Source organism: Columba livia, chromosome 15 (genome assembly GCF_036013475.1).
Source record: "Columba livia isolate bColLiv1 breed racing homer chromosome 15, bColLiv1.pat.W.v2, whole genome shotgun sequence".
In the NCBI taxonomy this organism is placed as follows: domain Eukaryota; kingdom Metazoa; phylum Chordata; class Aves; order Columbiformes; family Columbidae; genus Columba; species Columba livia.
The window spans coordinates 10,596,409-10,617,544 of NC_088616.1; the positions used below are offsets into that span (position 1 = coordinate 10,596,409).

Sequence of the window (21,136 nt, forward strand, 5' to 3'; positions counted from 1 at the left end):
AAGCCCTTCATGGAGAACTTGTCACCGAGTCCTTGGGACAGTGTGGAGGGGACCCTGGGAGAACTCTGGGCGCATCGCCATTCAGGAAAGCGGTTTGGTTTGAATGGTTCCTCTATGGTGTGGGCTTCGGGAAGGGAGGGAAGTTGTTGCAACTTCGTCAGGAAAACCTGACTTTCTCGTATGGGGCAAGCAGAGCCCTGCCGCACAGGTGAGGGTGTCTCCAGGCAGGTCACTGCAAAGGGACACCCACCGGAAACCCAGACACCAGACTGGCAAGGACAAGGCTGCGGTGTATCTGTCCCCACAGACAGAGCTGGGAAATGGGCAGGGGCTGAGCGGGACGTGCGTTTTGGTGGGGCAGGGGCATATCTGGGTGGGCAGGGGCACATCTGGCCATGGCTGGGACACACCTGGCCAGGCTGGGGACCCAGCAGTGTCCCCGCGTGCCCCAACCCCGCAGTGCTGGGTCTGGCTGCTGCACAGCTGCGCTCGCCAGCACCACGGCCCGGTCGGGCACGAGTGTCCCTCGCTGCCTGTCACAGATACTCAGTGTCACATCAGGAGATGATCCAGAACAGGGAGTTCAGGGGCAAAAGAATTAAAATGGGAGGGGGAGTTTTAATTAGAGAAAGAAGTCAGAGCCCATAATCAGCCGGGTGAGTGACTGCTCGCTGTGGGGAATTCTCCGTGTGCCACACGGCATCAATCAAAATGCCACTTCTGACAAAAGCGCCTGTGCACAGGAGAGGAGACTGCGTGTCCCTGCGGGCAGGGCTGTGCTGACCCTGGGGAGGGTGTCAGGGTGTTCCCCCAGCCGCGCTCCCCAGGCTCTAGCTGATCTCTGCTTATAGGTGACTGAAGTGGGACAAGTAAAATGGGACTTCTGAAGGGAGGCAATAGCCTGCCCAGGGGGCTGAACAGCACAAAAGGTCCCGCTCAGGTTTTCTTGGACTCATTTTTAATGTAACTGAAAGGAAAATATGTTTAAACACAGGATTTAACCCTCTGACATGGGCTTTATTCTGGGTTACAGTAAATCCCCGCAGAGCAGAGCCCGGTGCAGAGGGTGCACGGCCCGGGGGGGGCGATGCTGGTGGGACGCGGTGCTGCTGCAGCAGAGCCCCCCGCAGCCCCCAGAGCCACCACCGCCTCCCGGTGCCTCTGCTGCCCCGACACCAGCTGTTTGCCACAAAAACATGTGCAGTTATTTTATATAAACAAGTCACCAAGCTGGAGTTTTACTGCAGCGGATAAATACTGGGTCAGGCCCTCTTGCAGCAATGTCTCTCTCACTGTAATTAATATTGATTTTGTGCAGCTGAAATATAGCTACAAAATTTAATTTTGCTGCTAAGATTTTTGACATCGCTGTTCTTAGAGATTAATGTGGGATTTAATGAAGGATTTGGCCTCTCATCTGTGATGTTCCCTCATCCCGTCGTGTGCTGCAGCCCCACTGCTGACTGCTCCATCACTTGGCTTATGGCCTGTGTCCCCACGGCTGGCACGTGGCCCTGTGTCCACAGTGCCAACAGGACCGGCAGGACCAGGCTGTGGCATGGAACAGCACGGCATGGCATGGCACAGCACGGCGTGGCACGGCACAGCACAGCACAGCATGGCACATCGCAGCTTGGCTGGCCAAGATCCAGAGTGCGCTGTCCTGGGGAAGAGCCCTGCGGGGTTTGGCCCTTGGGCTGGGGCCGCAATGGAATGAGCAGGGGTGGCACTGTCCTTGCCAGTGTCTCCGAGGGGACATAGCGGATGGAACAAGGGCCATGTGGCCAGAGCAGATTTTTTTGCTTATCAAATCAAGGAGCAGCTGGATTAGAGGATTAGAAACCAAATTAATTACTAATGACTTCCCTGGGCCCTGAGCGGTTCTGACATGAGTCTCGCAGGCAGTGGCAGGCAGCGGCAGGCAGGGCAGGCAGAGGCAGTGCCCATGGCACTGGGCAGGCGGGGAAGGACAGTCATCAGCAGGTGGCAGGATGAGTGTGCAGAAGCAGGAGATGGGATGTGGGGTCTGTGCCACCCTGGTGCACCTGAGGCTGAGCCCCACAGCTGATAGCAGCCACACTAACAGCGAGAACTGGGGGGGGAAACGTGGAGCCCCCACCACAGGCTCCAGCTTAGCACGACCTGGAGCATTTCCATGAGCTTATCTGAGATGTGGTGCCCAGCCCGGAGAGAGGTTGCGTCAGGGGCTCACCGTGGCCAGACCCTCCTCTGGCCCTGGGATGTGCCCATGCTGCCCTGGTTTCCCTGCAGTGTTTCATCAGGGCAGTGCGTGCCCAGGTCCCCATGGCCCTGACCCACCGGGCTGCGCCAGAGCCAGGAGAGCGAGCAGGCAGGGGCGAGCGGCTGGGTTTGCTGGCAGTTAATTGCCTCCGTAAACAAGCACTCATCAACAACCCTTCCTGTTCCCATTAGCCAGGACAACTGGGCTGGTTTCCATCTGCTTCCTGACCTGGATATTAAATTGCAGCAGATGATGAAAATATGTCACTGGGAAGAAAGTTTTCTTCTGCCTGCCAGAGCCTTTTGCTCCAGTGTGCAAGTGCCAGACAGAGGGACAGACAGACTGAAAGACAGAATGACACCGTGGGAAAGGGTGAGCAGGGCAGTGGGCTGACCACGTGTGCCGTCCCCTGCCACTGTGTCCCCACACTCCGGCCACCATTGGGGCACCCCACAGTGCCTCACCCATGCCACAGCAGGAGTTCTGCCGTCCCCGTGGCATGGCCACTGCTGCCTGCTCTGCTGTCCCCATGGCACAGCCAGCTCAGCTGTGCCGCAGGGACACCCCTACCCGCTGGGCAGCTCCCAGCTCCTTTCACTTGTTACACTGGGCTAATTGGTTTAAAAGAGATTGCTGGGCCACTGATTGTGAAGCCTATTGAATGGCACATCTCAGCTTAGGGATACAATTAAAAGTTCACCCTAATTAATCAGGGGTAATTAACAGACATCGCATTTCTCTGAGATAGATTAATCAAGGAATCCAGAGCAAATCAATGCAGGCAGGCGGGAAGCAGAGGAGGGAGTAAGCGGGTGTCACGGTGACCACGTGCTGCCTGACCCACTTGTCTGGGCTGGGAGCAGAGCTGGGGTCTCCTGGGGCTGTGTCATCCCTCTCACCCCTGCCATGGCTGGGACCCCACTCTGCCCCTCCTTGGCACAGTCCCAGCTCCTGCTGCAGTGATGCTGCCGGCACCGTGAGTTCAGCACTGCGTGTCCTGTGTCCAGCCCGCAGGATGCAGCCCCCTGAGGCCGTTGTGCCCTGCAGAACCCAGGCCATGGCATACACCAGCCATGCAAACACATGTGCAGCCATGCACACGCACACAGGCAGCAGTACCAGGAGGGGCCGCGGGGACAGTGGCTGGAGTACCGTGTTGTCCTTGGCCAAGCTGCTGCAGCCGTGCCAATCATTAACAGTGGTTTGCCTGCAACTGCTCAATCTCCAGCTCCCCAAGGAGAAGCATATTGAGATAATCCAGACACAATGATAGATGCACATTGGCGTCTTGAGTATGGATCTGGCTTGGTGTCTGTAATATTTTGTCGCTAAGGAAGCCCTCGTTTGCGGTGTGATAGAGGACCCCGTGCCAAATCACAGGAATTGATGTGCTCGTAGTGGGAAACTTAATCACCAGAGGGGAAATGCCCACCTCGTTTTTCTCATGAAAGAGGAATACAGTGCTTTGATTTTTGGCTCCGGTATAAACAGGGTGTGATTAAATATTGTTTCCCCTCTCTTTCTTGTCATTAATCAGGATATAGCTGCGAGCGCTGGGTGTGACGTGGGGACACTTGCTTTGATTCCTCAAGTTCTTAAATGGTTTTGTTCTCTTTTCAATCCCATTAAAAATAGAAGGCAGGGTGTTTCAAAGTGCTCCTGCTGGAGAGCGTTTCTCATCTGGAGGATGGGTGCTCACGAGGAAACGCGGCTCCTGCAGCCAGCAGCTGCACCGGCAGGTAGAGCCACAGCCCCACGGCCACGCAGCTGCTCCCGCGCCCACATGTGCAGCACTGCTGTGCTGTGTGATGCCACGCCATGCTGTGCCATCCTATGCCATGCCATACCATGCCATGCTGTGCCGTGCCATGCTATGCCAGGCTCTGGCAGCAACACCTGTCCCTCCCCATGCTGGCAGCCGCACGGGCCAGCACCTGGGCAGGGGAGGGCCAGCCCAGGGAGCTCTCGATCTCTGGCCCTGCCCGGCAGAGCTGCAGGACGGTGTGGGGCCAGGAGAGCTGGGTGTGAATCCCCACAGAGGGACCCTGGAGCTGCACGTGTCCTCTGGGCCCCCAGCCCCAGATGTACAGCTGGAGGTGATTAGTCAGGACTGTTAAACTGGCAGTTGGTGAGGCTTTAAAAGCTTCCAGCAGGGTGGGGTTGTTGCTGCCTGACCCTCCTGGGCTAGCCTTGTGTGCATGGAGCTCAGGTGAGGCTTGGCTCAGGGGTGTCCCCTCTGCCCCCCAGCACCAGAGCCCTGGGGCTGCTCACCCAGAGGGGTCATAGAGGAGGAAAACCCAGGGGTGCCCAGGAGTGGGTGCAGGTGGGTTGGTGCTGGTGTTGGGTGGCTGCAGGGACCCATCCTGGGCTAGGGGCTGCACCCCGAGCGATGGCTTTTCTGCAGCACGGGGCCAGCTAGCCCGGTTCTGTGCGGCTCTTCAGCCTGCCCAGGGCTGCCAGTGTGGGAGTGATGCCTCCTGGCACCTGCAGAGGGTCTCCCCAGTGCAGGGAGGAAGAAGAGGGCAAGCCTTCCTCCAGTCAGTGACACCACCAGGGGACACAGCAGTGCTGGGAGTGAGTGCTGCAAGTCAGGCAGCTTGCTGCATATTTTCTACCTTGAAGTTTAAGTGAAGTGAGGATGGGGTTATAAAGCTATAGAAGAGCTTGGCTGAACATGAGGCAACACTGAAAACAAGCTTTAAAAAAAAATTTGCCAGCTTGTGTTTGAGTACAGATTCCTCATTTGCAGTTAAATATAATTGTGAAGGTCTGTGAGCCAAAGAGATATTTCTAGTTATTGGAGAACAAACTCCTGCCCCTGTGATCCCCAAGGAATGATAATGAGATTTAACCTAAGCAGCCACTGCGGAGAGCCTGGGAGAGCGCCATGTGTGCTGGAGTGATGATGAGGAGCATAGGCTGGTTACAGGGTCCTTGTCTGCTGCAGCGTGCAGATGAACTCCGCCAATGGAATAATTTTCTGCACAGCTCTTCATACAGCGGCTCCACAGCATGAGACTCTGACAGGCGCTGCCGCCCAGAGCCACCGGCACCGGGGAGGTGCCTCTGGCTGCCTCAGGGCTGGAAAGGGAGCTGAGGGGGGAGAAACAAGGATCTAGCTGCTGTCGGGGCCAGGACATGGGGAGCCTATGGCTCACCCTCACCCTTCCTGCTCTAGGGCCCTTCCCCATCTCCCCTCTTGGCACGAGCTGGTCCTTGGTGCATCCCCAGCTTCATGGGCAGGATTCAGCCCAGGGTCGTGGCTGGGGACAGGGGTCAGCTCGACCCAGCAGTGCTGGATCACGTCCCGGTGGAGCAGCTGTCCTCCCAGTGTGGTGGGGGACACGGCTGTGTCGCGGCCACCACTACAAGGGGCAGGAACTCGCAGGATGCCAGCGCACCCCTGCCCACCCCCAGTTATGGTCTTTGCAGCGTCAGTGACAGATACGTAAGGATTAAATTGCAGTAATCTCTGTAATCTACTCAGCGAGATTAAAACCTCCCCCCACCCCCAGACTTTATCCTTTTCATTCCAGGACTCGCTAGCAGTGATTACAGCCGGGGGGAAGCCATTTAGCTTTTAAGCACTGCTCCATCCTGCTTAAAAATGCATTTCAGAATCAAATGAGTTTGTGCAGCATGGCCAGGGCCGGCTGCTCTGGCTGGGCGAGAGGCTCAGAATTAGGACCAAAGTAGCTTGAGTCAGAGTCAAAATTAAATTTATTGTTTCTGTCCTTACTCAGAAATACAGTGCATTTACAACTGATTAATGGAGCTTACAGGAGTTTCAGACTCAATTCAAGGCAGCTCAGAAAGTCTCTGCTTCCACCCTGCTGTCTGACAGGCACCTTTGGACTCCACTGCCCTTGGGATGCCCCAAATTGCAGAGCTGGGAGACCTGCCAGTCAGCACTGAGTTTGGTGATGAGCTGAGGGAGCTGCAGGAGCTGGGATCAGCCTTTGGCATCAGCCCTGAGCCCAGACTGGGACTGAACATCATCTCCATGTCTGCAGCACAAGCCTGCAGCTCTCACTGGGGCTGGGGTGGTGCGAGGGCTGCACTGAAGGGGAGGGAGGAGGAACCACTGAGTGCTGATGGCTGCAGCGGTGATGCCAAAGCCTTTGGCATTGGCTGGAGCGGGAGGATGCAGCCCCAGCAGCTGCCCCAGGGCTCTGGAGATCCCCCATCCAGGTACAGGTACTGCTCAGCCATCAATTCCCAGCACAAAGAAAGGTGGCAGTTTATCAGCCCACAATCAAAAGGTTGTTAATGACATACATATTAGACACAGAAAACTAGATTAACAATGACACTTTGGCCCTGAGGGCTTTTTTTGGCTCTGGAAACAAATTCTAACGTTGATCTCTTCTGCCTACAACCTGAACGCATCAAGAGTAGAATATCACCTTTAATCTTATTTGCTATTTCTAGTACGCATTTTATTGCTGTTCTTTTTTTTTTTTTTTTTTTTTTCTCTACAGGTTTCATGAGCTCCTGGCACAGACTTTCTTTGTGTGTTTCTGTAATAATCTTCTGATCCTACATTTCTGCTGCCTTTCTCTTCTTGCCTGCCCATCAGCCGCTTGTGCTTGGGATGAGCCCTTGGCCCTGGGGGGTTTCCCAGGGAGGAGCAGCTCTTTTTGTCAGTTCCTGGCCTGGGGTGACCAGTGCCTTGGGGGAAGCAAGAGGCGGCTGAGGGAGGAGGACAAGCTCCAAATCCTTCCACGGTGTGTGCATGTTGTGAGTGCTGCCTTGGGCAGGGGGAGCACAAGAGGCTCCCTGGGGGCGTTGGGATAAACTGTCCTGGGGCAAACCAGCGCCCAGAACCAAGGGATGAGCTGTGGCTGGCCAGGATGGGACAGGACTCTGAAGGGCCTTTGGGGCTAATGACAGGAAAGGCAGTGGGGGCTGGAGATGCTTCTGTAAATCCCCCCCAGCAGGAAGATGAGAGAGCCTGGGAGAGGGGAAGAGAGCCAGGAACCCAGGAGAGGTGAGGAGGAGCAGGGCACTGGTGGGACTCTGAAGAGGAAGAGAAGAGGAAGAGAAGGCAGGTGTAAGGCTGGCAGCAACATGCAATGCCAGCTCAGCCCAGGGATGGGTAATGGGGGGCAGGAGGGGAGGCAGAACCTTCTCCAGTGCTCCCAGCCATTCCTCCAGCCCCACTGCTGGGAGGTGCTGGCTGAGAGGGGACTCTTCTGCTGCAGTTCTGAAGGCTCCTTCCCCCACAATGGTGGGGCAGCTCCGCAGTGGCACGGGGCCTGGTCCCCCCACAGGCAGCAGGGCCGGCAGCGTGCCGAATGCACCAGAAAGCTGTTGTTTATGTGGAGTTGGGTGTAAACAGCAAACGTGTCATGGAAAAGACGTGCCCTGCAAAGATTGAAAGCAAAATTGTCAGCTTTACAAAACATTCTTCCCTTGCAAGCAGAGAAACCTGGAGGTGTCTGGGCATCCACACCAGCTTTATTTATCCAGACGCCTCTAATGTTCATGCTTAAGCAATGTGTTTGCTGCCGAGACTGGATCACCACATGGAGGCAATAAAACGGCTAAAAATGGAAAAAGCAACTTTTTCACAGATCTACTTTGGCAGTTTGTCATGAAGCGGAACTGAATGACGGACACCTCCTGCTGCTGGTGGGGGAGTGCAGCGATGCTGGGTACCCCCGCACCCCTGCTCCTGCCATTGGTTGCCCAGGCAGAGCAGCATACCCACCTGAGGGGCTGAAGCCTGTGGGCTCTGTCACTGCCACCTCCCTGCTCGGAATTGCACCGGTGGAAGTACCAGCCCAGGATGAGTTTACACGAGCCAGGAACAGCATGGTCCTGGCTGGCTGCTCCAGGCTGACACTAGTACACAGGTCTGTCTCCCCACCTTGACCCACATGAGGTGCTGGTGCTCAGCCTGCCCAAGCACAACCTGCTGTCGCACAGAGCAGCACATATGGCACCAAATGTCCAAAGCGCAAAACCTCTGTGGGTCACTCAGTGTATCAGGATGTTGAGGTTGGCCCCACAAAGACTCAGCCCATCCTCCAGTTCCAGAGCTCTCCTGAGCCAGCAGACTCCTTCTTCCTTGAGAAACTATTTTTAAACTCCCAGGGAGGTCCATTCCCACTACTCCTGCACCAGCATAGGCAAGAGAGGGCGCAGAGTGCAGTGCTTTTCAGCTGTCCTTTCTGTCTTTATATCTGTGCTAAGTTTCTGGGTGTTCCACAAGAGAAATCTCATCCTCACCCTGGACTGGCTGCCAGGGAACTTGCAGCCTCCTTGTTTGTGTTGGGCTGGCACTTTTTTCCTGTCTCTCTCTATTGTCATCTTTCTTCCCAAGTAAAAAGACAAGTAGTTTTCTGCAGCTGAATGAGCTTTCTGTGCTGAGAAAGCAGGACAACTGTTAATGTTTCAGCGGTGCTGCATGCAGCCCTTTGGCTTTAGCATGACCAGCCAAGCAGAAGCCCAAGATGTCGGGGTGCGAGAGGGAAGGACGACGTGACAAGAAGAGGGGTGGAGATAGAGCAATAACCTGCACCTATACCCTGCTGTAGCCCTGCGGTTTTCCTGGGTCAGGCTGCTTGTAGGACATCACAAACCACACAGGTGAGGCTGGACACCCTCAGCCCGGCAGAGAAATTTAATTCTTGCATCGTCTTCAAGCCTTCCCTTCTTACTCACCGGCGGTACCACCGCGGCGGCCGATGGCTGCTCTTCCTGCCCATGCTGGGGACAGGAACCGCTGTTGCCGTGCAGGGTGGCCCCTCCGTGCTCCCCGAGGAGGACGCGGCTGCGGGGCAGAGCGGCCCCGGCCCGGGAAGGAGCATCCCTGGGGCCGGGCTGGGCGCGTCGCCTCGGGGACCGGCAGGTACCCAGCCTGCTGCCATCTGTGCCCGTGCCCAGCTCCGGTTGCCCGGGCCGGGATCGGTGGCTGCTCACACCCGCCCGGATGTCGGTTCCCGCTCCCGGACAGGGCTGCAGGGGGACAAGCAGGTGCCCCCGGGCCCGCCACGCTGGGCAGTTGAGGACTCGCTGCAGGGCCGGGCAGGACAGCGGACGCCGCAGTCCCTGCCCTCCAGTCCCAACGGCACGACGAAGCCCGAGGGACCGGCCGGGGCGGGGCTGGGCGGGATGCTTGCACCGGGACCAGAGCCGCGCCTGGGCAGGGCTGGGCAGAGTCGGCAGGGGAGCGAAGCCGATCAGATCCCAGCCCTAGCCCAAGGGCAGCCCCGTCCCGGGCGGGAGGGCTCTGCGCGGAGAACGCCGGCGGCCCGGCCCGGCGGAGGCTGCGACCGCCGAGCGATCGCGGGGGCTCCGGGAGGAGCTGACGTCAGGCGGCCCCTTAAATAGCAGCGCAGCCGCCGCTGCCCCGGTACTTCCCGCGGAGGCGAGAGCCAGTGCTGCTGTCGTCCGAGCGCCGCGCCCGCCGGGGATGGGAGCCGCGGCGGCGGGGCCCCGGGCGAGCAGGGGCCGCGGCGGCGGGCGCAGTCCCCCGGCGCGGCGCGGCCGTTCTGCCGCGTAGCCCCGGGACATGAGGGAGCGGCCGCGCAGGGTGCGGGGCGCCGCCGCCGCGGGGCCCCGGGGGCAGCGGCGCGCCGGGCCGGGCCGCGCCATGCCCGGCGGCGCGGCCCCATGGAGCCATGGCGCATAGGGCGCCGAGCGGGCGGGCCCCGGCTGCGGCTCCGGCTCCGTCCCGGCGGCTGGCGCGGAGGGTCCTGGTCCTCTTCACGCTGTCGCTCTCCTGCTCATACCTCTGCTACAGCCTCCTCTGCTGCTGCGGCGGCCCCGCCGCGCCCCGCGCCCGCTGCGCGCCCGCCCGCAGCGCCGCCGCCAAGAAACTTCTGCAGAAGTCGCGGCCCTGTGGGCGGCCGCCCCCCGCCGAGCCCCCAGGCAGCGCCGCGCCCGCCCGCCGCCCGCGGGAGCCCCCCGTCCCGCCGGCCGGCAGCGCCCCGGGGCCAGCCCGCCCGGGCACCAAGCGCCTGCCGCAGGCCATCGTGGTGGGCGTCAAGAAGGGCGGAACCCGCGCCGTGCTGGAGTTCATCCGGGTGCACCCCGACGTGCGCGCCCTGGGCACCGAGCCCCACTTCTTCGACAGGAACTACGACCGCGGGCTGGAGTGGTACAGGTGAGACCGGCGCTGCGGGACCGGTCCCTGCAACCCTGGGCACCCCCTATCCCGCCCGGCCCGCGGGACTGCGGTCACCTCCAGCGCGGCCCCGCTCGGTTCCCCCTGCTCTCTCCTCTGCCGGTGCTCTCGGTGCTGGACTCAGGTCTCGCGTCCTCGCCCGCTGCCGCGATCCTCGGCGGGAGCGACCGGTCCGGTCCGCACGGGCGAGCTTGTGCTGCCGGTGGAGTCTGTCGCCCGGCCGCGCCCGGGGAGTTTTTCCTCTTCCTCCTCCCGCAATGCCGAACGGGGCCGCGCTGGCTCCGGGAGCACCTCCGTGCCCCAGCCCTGCGCAACCCCTTTCCCCGGCCGTGGGAACATGGCTGCTGTGGCCGCCCCAGCCCTGAAGGAACCGGCGCCGGGACGGTAACAGGTTTCCTGTCCTGCCTGAGGAAAAACTTGCCTCCGTGAAGGGGTCTCCAAAACACGACTGACTAACCCACGGGACGGGATGGCTGCCCTCCCTGCAGACCTGCTCAGCGTGCCTCAGCATCCTCCACCAGCAGATTTTATCTCTGGCTCTGTGAGAGGAGCGGTCCCCGTCCTGCGCTATCTTGTCTGTCTGAACTCAGATAAGAGCAGGTCTATCTGAGATCTCTAATAATGTGCAGGGAACAGTGGGTGCATCTCCAGCAGGAGGTGGTGGGATTTTAATTTCAGTAAAGGCTTTTTGAGGAACTCAGCAGCACTCACAGAGAGACAGCAAGTACCGCATGTGAGCAGGTCACATCACCCATGGGCTCACCCCCTGCCTGTGGCCCTGCACTTGGTGCTGTGGGCAGCTCACCCCCTGCTCCCCGCCGTGCATGACCCAGTGTACTGCTGGTTGTTTGCTGTGCTGTTGTGAAGCTCTGTGCTGCTCTCAGGCAGGGCTGCAGTGCTTGTGCTGGGCATCAGCCTCGCAAGGCAGAGGAGGGCTTGGTCTCGCCCCGAGTTCTTTTGAGCTCACAGCAGGGGAAAGGCTGCCTGGCATGGTCAGAGCCAGGGAGCATCATGGTGGGTGGGGGGAACAGCCCACGGGGCCACCACTGAGCTCACTTGCTCTGCTGTCTCACAGTGGTTTCCCAACACAGATGTCCCCTGTTCCGGTGAAGGACAGCGCTCATCATCTGCTGAGCAGGGCAGAATGCACCGTGACATGATGCTCCCAGCTCTGCTGGGGTCCTGGTTTGTCTCCCGGCTGGGCAGGGCTGTGTCGTACCTGTGGTGTGAAGATGCCGGTTACTGGCTGTGAACTCAGTGCAGTTCCTGCCTGCCAAGCACTGGGCTGCTGCTCCAGCCCTTGTAGCCTGGGGAGGCAGCTTGGGCACTGCCCGGGGAGGGCTGTCTGCAGATTCAGGCAGGTCTGCTGCTCTACCTTGTGCTTGGGTCACAGCAGACCCTGCAACCAAGAATGTTCAGCTCCTTTTGCAATGGTACCCGTGGCAGGTGACAGGAGAGCCAGGACAGTCTTGGGTGGAGGTTGCTGAAGCCATTTCCCTCTCTTAAGGCTGTCCTACAGCATTCTGAGTTCCTCCCTCCTTTGGAGAGTAGCTGCAGCAGTGTCTTTTGCCTGCTCTCACCCCTCAGCAGGTCCATGTCATCTTCCCACCCTGTGAACATCAGACACTGTCACCCATCCTGCATCGCTTAATAGTTCTTATGCTTCCCGTGTGCCATGGGTGCTGGGAACCTCGCAGGCAGAACAGGACTGACCTCGCGGTGCTGCTCCTGCAGACATGCTTGTTTCTCCTTGCAGGAGGCACAGGGCTGCAGAGCCCAGCCAGGGCAGCGCTTGCCAGCAGCTGTCTGAATGAGAGGAAGGGGCTGTGCCCCAGACAGAGCCCACCTGGGGCATGTAAGGGCACCCGCAGGAACCCAGCATGGTGCTGGTCGTGGAGGCAGGAGCAGGGTCCCCTTCCCACTCACACCTGGGCACCGAGGGGCTGTGGCAGTGAGTATGGAGCATCTGACCTCCCGTTCTGAGCCATGGTTCACCCTGAGATCCTCAATGTGAAGGCACCCATGCGTGACCTGGAGGGCTGCAGGCTGTGACACCGAGTGAGAGTGGTGACCAGCAGCTGCTGAGCGAGGCAGGGGCAGCGATGGAAGCCCAGCCGGGTGAGCAACCTGCTGCCCAGGTCCTGGCTTCGCCTCTAGATCAATGGAGAGATTGTGCCAGAGCAGCGGAGCCTCCAAATTAGTTCAGCTAAAACAATTAAATGACACTTCCCTGGTTTTATTACTTTTTTTTTTTTAACCTCGCAAATGTGCCAGAACTTAAGAGCAGAGGCTGCTAATGTATAAAACGTGGAATTGATTTTCCTCCTTGCAAGTGGAGCAATTAAATGTGGAGTAGGTCTAACCCACAGTGTGATGAGCTCCTGCCGCTCTGCCAAGAGCCTGAGGTGCAGGAGCATGGGTCGTGCCCGTGGTGTGTGCCAGGGATGACAGCTGCTGGTGAGGGGGCTTGGGGAGCATGGTGGTGCCGTGGGGTCTCTGCAGGTCACCCAGAACACAGACCCTTGGAAGGCAAAGGTTTCTCCTGTTGTGAGCAGAGACTTTGCCTGTGGGAGCTGCTTGCTACTGGAACAGCTGAGTGCCTGTTCTGGCTCCGTCCTTCCCGTTCTGTGCCCCAGTGGGGACGCAGTGGTGGGACCAAGTAGTTATTCACGCAGTTGAGAGCAGCATGGGAGCTGAGCCCCTCTGATGCTCTGAACACACTGGTTCCTGTTTTTCCACATTTTCCCCTGCCCTGGAGTTGGTCTGACGCGGAGGTGGCAGAGCCAGCAGGAGGGGACATCTCCTGATCCGCCTGTCCTTGCCTGCTCCAGACGTCGTGCTTGCTGCCAGATGCTGTGTTCATGGTGCCTCCTGCCTGAGCTGCTGCCAGCGCCCCGGGAAGCCTGGACTTGTGATGGGCACGCTGGGCAAAGCCAGATCCCTCCCTTGCCCCCAGACCACCTCCTGGGACCTGCCTGCTCAGGCCAAAACACCACACCATTTCCAGTTCCCATCAGCCTCTCTAATCCACCTCATTAGCTAGAGAAACACTACAGGAAAGGTATTTTTAGCAAGATCTGTTTTAAGACAACTGAAACCAAACAGCCAGCTACTGGGGAATATCGATTCATTACCAATCCTGGACTAAATGTTCAATATAGAGCTTTTTCCTGCTGCAGGTGCCGTGTGCCAATAACCTTCAATATTTTCCAGAACTCAGGGAAGACAGTGTTGTTTGATTTGCAGTTAACTTTGAGTGATAACTCTAATTACAGCATCTCAGGGTGCAGTTTTCCTCCCTGGGACTCCTGAGTAGCCCTGCCAGATGTTCAAGCATTATTTTCTCAGAGAGGGGCTTTTCCTGGCAGCTCTGGCTGTGTCCTGAGCATGCTCTGCCCCACGGGTTGTGCTGTGGCAGGGCTGACATGGGGCAGAGCCCGGCTGCTCCCATGCAGACCCACCTGCCCTACTGTCCCAGGGCTCCCATGTGTGCCAGTGCAACTGGGGGACCCTACACTGGCACCTCTGCCACGTGCCCCCCGGCTTGTGGTTTGGGTGCTCCCAGGGCTGTGGTGCTGCTGCGTGGGGGCACTGCGGCTGTCCCGGGGGGCAGACCCCAGCCAGCAAGCTTCATCCCCCGTGTCTGTGGGAGGGAGAGGAAGGAGCGCGCACACCCAGCTCCCGCACTCCGCCTTGCTAATTGCTCCTTGCTAATGGCCAGGTTGGCGCACACACAAATGGGAGCCCATTAGGCTTTGCCCAGCAACTGGGGCTGTTTTGTGGGCTTGACTGACAGTGCATTTTGCTGAAGTTAATTAGTAAGAAGAGAGGAAGGCAGCAAGCTTCAAGGATGCTTTGAAATTTCCTTGACTTCAGAGAGTGCCCTGGCTCTGAGGAACAGGTACAAAACCCTCAGCAGAGACTTCAGCGTGAGGAGCTGCCCGCAGGCAGCGTGTTCCCTGGTCGCTGCCCTGCCTGTGTCTGCTGTGGGCAGCAGCCCTGCCTGTCCTGAGGGTCCCGGCTGCCCCAGAGACCCTCGCTCCAGCCCCGGGAGGGTTCCCCTGCTGAGTGCTGGGAGAAATGCAGGGAGGTGATTCCACGCAGGGCGTCAAGCCTTCAATATTAATGATGCTTGTTCCTGCTCTGTCTGCCGTGACCTTGTTTGTAAATGCTGCAGTTTGTTTTAACCTTCGCTTCCGTGTCAGAAAATCCAGCTCATTACCCTGGCGTGGCTGTGGGCATGGCTGCTTCGTGACACTGACAAGCAGAGAACACCAGTCCCTGGTGAGCTGGGTGTCCACCCAGGGCTCTCTGTGGATCTGCCCCACGGTGTGAGCCCGGGGGTGTGCTGTATGCGGTACCTGCTGCGCTGGGCTGGCAGCAGGGACAGCAGGAGGTGGGTGTCTGCAGCCCTGGGTCCTCAGCACCATGTCTGTGTCACAGGTGTGTCCCTGGCAGCAGGTGCCTTAGACATGGCTGGAGTCGCTCTTTGTCAGCGCTGGTGTGTGACACAGGGTCTGTGGGACCCGCTGTGGGGTCAGGGTGGTTTGTTCGTGGTGCAGGCAAGTTGTGCCATCCCTTTGCACTCCTGAGCGCTGACAGTCACCAAGTGGGTCATACTTCTGACACCAGCTTTTAATTAAGGAATCTCTGCAGCAGCTGGGGCATATTAGGTGATTTTTTTAAATGAATATTAATTTTTGAAGTTTTACCTATGGAAGGAGTTGCCTTGGAAAAGGGAAGCAGGCAGAGCCCAGCGGTTCTCTGTAACCCATGGGCCGGTGAGCAGAGCAGCAACCGTGCCGGGCAGCCCTCACCCCAGTCACGCTCCATACAGCGCTGGCCTTGGGCTGTGTCAGACCCTCAGATGATGCAGGATGGCCCTTTAGGAAGGTGGGAATTACACGTCAGCTTGTGCGTGTGAGCGTGCCCTTTGGAAAAGATTTTGTTGACTTAAAGGACACTGCAAATCTCTAGAGCTTTTAAATGATTAAAAATGAATCAGCAGCAAAGTTAATTACTGTGTTCACACTGCCTTTATGCATTGAAATGTCCCTCATTAGCTGTCTGTGAGCACTGGTGTAAATTCTTTGAACATAAACATTTATTAAAGGCAGCCGATCCATCATTAAGTCTAAGGCTGGCTCAGCACGGGGCGGTGGCAGCGGTGGCAGAGGGGACTGGGACCGGGCAGCTGCTGCCGGAGCTGCAGTCCCTGGGGTGGCATTTCCCAGGGTGGACACGGTGCAACTCCCTCGAACCGTGTGGGCTGGGGGGACATGGTGAGTCCCCCTTGCAGCATCGCAGGAGCCCTGCTCCTGGGCCAGCGTCTCCCACCCGCTATCGCTGTGGGATGGGGGGGACATGGAAGCTGTGCTAGGGGGACCCAGGGCTGGGGATTCCCATGTACCCGGTGGGGTCTTGCACTGCGATGCACCAGCTGTGCAGCTCCCGGCCGGAGTGTCTCTATGTCCCAGGCATCTGCTGCAATGTCACCCAGCTAGGAAGAGATTTTTATCTTCCTCACACCTCAGTTTCTCTTGTGCTTGACCCAGTTTTGTTTAAACCTCCAAGTAGCTTTGCTTGGGCTTTCATCTGCGGATGCCACCCGCAGTTCTGCTGAGCCCAGCAGCACTGGGCTGCCGGGGAGAGCCGGTGGTGGCTGTCGGCTGTGTGCACCGTGGTGTGGCACACGGTGCAGCATGGCACAGCACGGGACAGTGCGGCCCAGCTGGTGGCCATTGGCTCTCAGCCTGGTGGCTCCTCTCCCTGCCTGTGCGGGCAGCAGCCCTGGGTGCAGCTGCTGAGCAGCAGCATCAGCTGGGAGTGCGACAGCTCAGAGCCCTCTGCACAGGGGCCAGCACTGGGGATTTTTTGCCAAATCAAACAGTTAGTTTTTATGCCGATGAGTGGATGGAGTCCAGGATTACGCACATGTCAGGCTGAGCCTCTGAGGAGAGCCCGGGATGTGCTGCCACGTTCTTGCACACCACGAGCTGACCCGGGAGATGCGCGGGCTGGATGGAGGGGCCGGGCTCTAACGGGATTATCGAATGGGCAGCCACCCCATGCGCGCTTATCCGCAATATCTCAATCATCTGATGAATTTCTGTACAAATTTCTCCCTGGGAGAGTGTTTCACGCATGTTCAACATCAAAGCAGTGCAGGCAGTGAGGGAGCGCATGTTTCTTTAATGTGGGAGCGTTGTATGGGCCGTGGGGTGCCCAAAGGCAGATTATAAGAAAATTAATAATTCAGGTCTAGAAAAGGTGCTGGTGAAAAGTTAACTCCTTCAGGGTGAGGTGCTGCCTTCGCACCATCACAGCCGGGGCTGGGTCTGCGGTGCTGCTGCTGCCCCATGGCTGACAACACAGTGACACCGGCTCAGCCACACCAGGGGACAGCGGCTCCCTGGGGCCCCGACAGCGACTGGATGGACCCTCCTGCAGCAGAGGTGACTCCCTAGCTCCACCATCATGGGGGACCTGTTATCTAGTGGGGTCATGATGGCAGCTTCACTGTCACCTCCCAGCAGCACCATCCTGTCCCCGGTGCTGGCAGAGGTGACTGCTGACCAACCCTGGGCATCCAGCAGCTGTCCCCTGAACGGCCTGGTGTGTGCCGGTGCCACGGCCGCTGGGGACCCTTAGCAAAGTCACGGGAGCCAGGGCAGTCCCCAGAGCGGCAGGAATGGCTCCTGCCCGAGCTGCAGGTGCTACAAGCCACTACTGAGAGCCGTCACACCTGAATGTGAGCCTGCGCCTTAAAACTGTGTGACATGCTATTTGTATGCAAATAACTCTGTGAAAGCAGAAGTCCAAAAATATCATTTAAAGTCAGCTGTAATTAAGTTTGCAATGCATTTCCCAGCTCTTGCAGCTCTGGGGATCCCGCAGTTAACGTAAAGATGAATGCCTGGGTGACATTTCTCCCCCTTGCATGGTTTCACTGGTGATTTATTTATCTATTCGGGTTGTGTTTTGTTGTCTCAGCAGTCTCTGTTGTTCAGGAGCAGCAAACACTGGGAGTCCATTTAAAAAACAACAACTCTTGTCTCATTTCACTAATTTACTATGCAGAGATTTTGTGTTTTTCATAATGGATTAGAACCTGTAATTTCATTTCTTGAATACATGGACCTAATAGCTCAAGTAATGAAAGTCTAACAAGCCTGAAGATGAACCATTAATGAAACAGCAGTTTTATGATTCTCCACCAATATATTGTAATAGTGAATCACTTATAAAGCCGTCCTGTGCTGATTTGTGATGGAACCTGTTTGTGATACAGCAATACAGCCGCAGTGCCTGCCGCTGCATTAGCATTTACTGACGTCTTTAAACAACGGAATCAGCATCGGGATTTGTGGGGTTGGGAGCGGAGCAGTGAGAAAGGGCAATTACACTGCGTCTGTGCCCAGGTATCTCTGTTAAACAGCCCTCTTGATTTACGCTAACTAATTAGTTTGTTCTCTTTCAAATGAGGAAAATCGGTGGGAGTGTGTGACGGTGTGTGGGGCTGTGCTGCCTGGGGATGGGCAGCTCCTGTCCCCTTGTGCAGCCCCTGGCACCACCCTGGCCCCTCACCGATGGCGCGGCAGCTCTGGGGCCACTTGGGATGTGGGGACAGTGGCCCTGTGCCAGCACTGGGGGTGGCCTCAGCCATCATCCCCAACAGCTCTCAGCAGCCTGGCACAGACCTCTGGGTGCATCTCTTCAGGATCTCTCCACTGATCTCATCCAGCTCCTCTCCCCCGCTAGACCAAGGTGCCTTCTTGTCCCCCTGTCACCTTCACAGGGAGTGTCCTGAGTTCCCCGGCGACCCACCACCCTTGCCCATCCTATGCAAGTTCACAAGAAGGCTGTGGCTGGGAAGAATGTCCCCCCAGCGAGGCTGAGGCAGAGCCAGCCCAGTGCTGCCACCCCGTCCCAGCCAAACCCACGGCACCATGAATCTGGCTGTGATGGATTTAATAACACAGAAGTACAAGACCAATTTATACATTTTTCCATCCCATTAGTTTTTATTTGATTTGGATGTTCACATGTCAAAGCAAATGATTTAATTAGTGCTAAGCTGTGCTGCAGGGATGCTATGATTTCCCCCAGTCTGGTGCTCCCCGGGGGCTGGATGCAGGTGGCACCCATGGCCAGAGACCCTCTGCAGCGCTGCAGGAGCTGTGCCTGCCCCTCCTGCCTCCTCCTGCCTGCTGGGGATACCCACCAGCCCCACGCTGTGGACACCACCTCCCAGTGCTGTGCCTGGCCCCGCTCTTCCTCACCATCACCTTCCGCTTCATTTGCAGGAGCCTGATGCCACGAACGCTTGACAGCCAGATCACGGTGGAGAAGACCCCCAGCTACTTCGTCACCAAGGAGGCACCACGGCGGATCTTCAACATGTCCCGGGACACAAAGCTGATTGTGGTGGTGAGGAACCCGGTCACCCGCGCCATCTCGGACTACACGCAGACGCTCTCCAAGAAGCCGGACATCCCCACCTTTGAGGGGCTGTCCTTCCGCAACCGCAGCCTGGGGCTGGTGGACACGTCCTGGAATGCTATTCGCATTGGGATGTACGCCGTGCACCTGGAGACCTGGCTCCAGTACTTCCCCCTCTCCCAGATCCACTTTGTCAGCGGGGAGAAGCTGATCACGGACCCAGCTGGGGAGATGGGCAAAGTCCAGGACTTCCTGGGCATCAAGCGGGTTATTACGGACAAGCACTTCTACTTCAACAAGACAAAAGGCTTTCCTTGCCTGAAGAAGTCAGAGAGCAGCAGCTTGCCTCGTTGCCTGGGCAAGTCCAAAGGCAGGACTCACGTGCAGATAGACCCGGAGGTCATTGAGCAGCTTCGGGACTTTTATAGACCTTATAATATCAAATTCTATGAAACAGTTGGGCAAGACTTCAGATGGGAATGAGTGTCTGGGAGCAGAGCCATGCTGACGTGAGGCTGCAGTCTTCCATGAGGGGCCCGGGGGGCTGGAGCCAGGACCCCCCGGCCAGCCTGTCCTGCCCAGAACCGCGAGCAGAGGTGGGCAAGGGGCATCCCCGGCCCTCAGGAGGCTCCAACATGAGCTGAGACGGGAGGACATGGAGTCCTGCCACAGCCACAGCGGGTGAGTGCCAGGCAGGTGCTGCCCATCCCGCAGGTCAGCGAGGCCGTGACTTGCTCCCTGGGGTCCTGTTTGCTGTTACCACACATGGTCCCCAGGGCCACAGTGATGGCCCTGTTGTGCAGCCCATGCACAGGCTGCTCCAAGACACGTTCCTCCTCTGTGTCCCCAAGCAAACCGGCACCCACAGATACACCCCAAATGTGGGCATCAGCCGTGGGGCTGTCCCCATGGGTTGTCCCCATGGGGCCACATCCCACCGCAGTGCTGGGGCGAGCAGAGCTCCAGCTGCTCCACTTTGCCTTTTGTCACTTAAGCGCAGTGTGTAACCATGAGGACAGTGAGATGTATCTGCTTGAAAAAGAAGTCTATGAAAAATGTTGTACCAATACTTTGTCCTGTGAATAAAGCACAGAATCCTGCTGTTACGGGTACTTTAGTGGCACTAGTGTCCTTGTCCAGCATGTGATCCCTTTGTGTAAATAAAAGTGGCTACCACTGGTCCGTACGCATGGGCTTTTCTTAGGGCAGGGCTGGGCTGCAGCTGCCGGGTCTGGCAGAGCCGCAGGGTTAGGCACAGGGTCCAGGGCTGCAGCAGGACAGCGGTGCAGCCCAGCACGGCCAGGAGCGGACCTGTGGCACAGCCCATCACAGCGGTGGTGGCACTGCCTGGTGTGCCCGAGGACCTGGGGTTAACGCCACCTCCTGCCAGCCGCGGGGGCAAATGCTGCATCAGACTCAAGCAGTGGTAATTTATGGCTGAACTTAATGGGCTGTTCTATAGGAGCCCATAATTACACTGAAATGTCAAGTGCTGCATGCTTTGCTAGCTGCCCCCCGCCTGCGCACACCTCCTGGTGCATTAGTCACGGTTGTCCTTTGCTTTACTTGCCCGACAGCTGCAGCCGGCCCTGGCAAGGTGCTGCACCGCGGGCAGGCTGTGCGGGCAGGGATAGGCAGCTGCCCGCTCCTCCACCCTGCTGCAGCTGCACCGAGCAGAGCAGCACCCACAGCACCTGCAGGCAGGCACTGGGGACACAGCTCCATGGGCAAATCCTGCCTGGTGTCAGCGAGCCACAGCCTGTCCATGCTGGCTGGGAGCCACGAGCTGCTGCACCGTCCCCAAGCAGGGCTGGAGCTGAGCCCCCCCACCTCCTGCCAGCCCTGCTCTGACCCCACACCTGGCTGACCTGGCCAGGACAGCTGTCTCCTCTTTGGACACAGGGAATTCTCCCAGATCCGCATCCTGCCTGGAGCCAAGATCAATGGGCTGCATCCTCAGGTGCTCGGAGATGGGTACTGTGATCCCAGCTCAGCATCACTGATCCCAGCTCAGGATCTCTGTGATCCCAGCTCAGCACTAAGCCTGCTCTGTACACACGTAGCCCCTTCCCACCTGGAGCAATCCACCTTACCAGCCCGTTAGCAGGCCCTGTGATGAGCACCACTGTTCATGAATATCAATAACAGCTTGTTGGAGTGCTGTTTTTTCCTTTCCCAGTGCTGGACTGTTTGAGTCGTCTATTGATTTTCGTAGTAAATCTCAGGCATTTCTGTCAAAGGTTGCAATTTACCACAAGCATCTAAATCTTAGCCCGAGCCTTCAGCCTCTGCCCCATGTCTGCACAAACTGGTGTCGG

The 21,136-nt window shown here is 57.9% G+C and overlaps 1 protein-coding gene and 1 long non-coding RNA gene across 3 annotated transcripts; one reads left to right on the top strand and one right to left on the bottom strand.

Moving 5' to 3' along the window:
- Nucleotides 1-6,690: 6,690 nt before the first annotated feature.
- Nucleotides 6,691-10,950, bottom strand: LOC135575507 (uncharacterized). 2 transcript variants are annotated; one of them, XR_010466367.1, is made up of 2 exons: nt 10,434-10,950; nt 6,691-7,609 (listed from the first exon to the last, which is right to left on the bottom strand). It is a non-coding gene; the product is annotated as an uncharacterized LOC135575507 (long non-coding RNA). The 2 variants fall into 2 exon arrangements; XR_010466366.1 differs by lacking the exon at nt 10,434-10,950 and adding an exon at nt 8,912-9,049.
- HS3ST2 (heparan sulfate-glucosamine 3-sulfotransferase 2) lies at nt 9,422-20,004 on the top strand. The gene is made up of 2 exons (XM_021291830.2): nt 9,422-10,355; nt 18,683-20,004. Exons 1-2 carry the CDS (start codon nt 9,871-9,873, stop codon nt 19,299-19,301), a joined length of 1,104 nt encoding a protein of 367 aa, XP_021147505.2. The 5' UTR covers nt 9,422-9,870; the 3' UTR covers nt 19,302-20,004.
- Nucleotides 20,005-21,136: the final 1,132 nt, after the last annotated feature.